Here is a 1,143-nt window from a genome sequence, read left to right as displayed (position 1 = left end):
TGTCTGTTGATGCCCAGGAACTCCAATTTACTAGTCAGAGTATTTGCCAGCTCTCCGATCTGAAACTGCCAGGGAGAAAGGGGAGAGTAAAGAGCTGCCCTCGGGTAGTGTCACCAGGCTGCTGCGGCCCCGCGGCTCCAGGCTTTCCCCGGCAAACAGGACTCGGGACCGCCCGCGGCCACTCAGCCTGGCGGGATTGGGACGTGCCACCCTGAACGTGTGCGCCTGTCACCCCCTCCTTTAAGCCCCGCTAGCTCCTGCACCCCAGGGATGGGGTCGGTGTCGGGTGGCAGGACGACACCTCCTCTGTAGCCACGGGAGGTGTCAGCGAACCCCAACGCCTTCACTCGGACCCTTCCCTACTCCCAGCGCTTCTCAGCGCGGTCACCGCTCCGAATCTGCCGAAGGAGGATACGGGCTCGGTCTGCTTCGGCGCCCCAGCTCTGGAGTTACAGCAGAGCAATCGCCGGGGCATAAAGCGTTAAATATAACACTTTAACCATTTCCCAAAGAAAATGGGCCAGGATGTAATTTCAAACTTTGTAAATCGCCGCTTTCTGGAGGAACTAGCTGGAAAGCGCGGGAGAGAGGTAACAGCTCTGGATTTACTCCCGAGCACAGACAGCATCTGCGTTAAGATTCAGGCCAGCCCGCAGCGACCACCGTTACTCAACCCCAGAGTCCCGCGGGAGTGCAACCTCCACTTCGGGCACTGCACAGGGAGACGGGGATCCCCCGTGTCAATCCCCCTGACTGAGGGGACTGCATGAAAGCAGCTACAAGCCAGACAGCAGTCAAGAGCAGAAACAGGGTGGACGCCTGCAAGCGGCATCACGACTGCTTTAAGGAGGGCTCTAAAAATGTCTTTTTTCCTTCACTCTTCAGAAAAGGCTTTGGAAGGTCCCCAAAGCCGACAACGCAGCGTCTGTCTCCAGAGAGGGGGATGGGCCAGACAGACACGCAGCGCTAGAGAAGCCCGAGGCAGGGAAATGAATTCCCGCGTTAACATGGCTACGGAGAAGCCAGGGAAGATCCCACAGCAGAGGGTGACTTTGCAGCGGTGGACCCGGCGGATCTCCTGCAAACCAGAGAGCTGGCAGAAGAGAGATTACCCCGAACCGATAAAGCAAACGGTACCGATTA

General features: G+C 58.0%; 1 protein-coding gene across 1 annotated transcript in view; it reads right to left on the bottom strand.

Annotated features, from left to right (window-relative positions):
* Positions 1–3: 3 nt before the first annotated feature.
* FNBP4 (formin binding protein 4) overlaps positions 4–1,143 on the bottom strand; it is a gene marked incomplete at both ends in the record, with an annotated part of 6,660 nt that continues 5,520 nt past the window's right edge. The window contains one exon of the mRNA XM_009587349.1: positions 4–65. Coding sequence (XP_009585644.1) covers positions 4–65 — 62 coding nt within the window. The remainder of the gene's footprint in view (positions 66–1,143) is intronic.

Source organism: Fulmarus glacialis, unplaced genomic scaffold (assembly GCF_000690835.1).
Source record: "Fulmarus glacialis isolate BGI_N327 unplaced genomic scaffold, ASM69083v1 scaffold29140, whole genome shotgun sequence".
Lineage (NCBI taxonomy): Eukaryota > Metazoa > Chordata > Aves > Procellariiformes > Procellariidae > Fulmarus > Fulmarus glacialis.
Note: the sequence above shows the minus strand (reverse complement) of the source record. Positions and strands in the feature narration are given on the sequence as shown.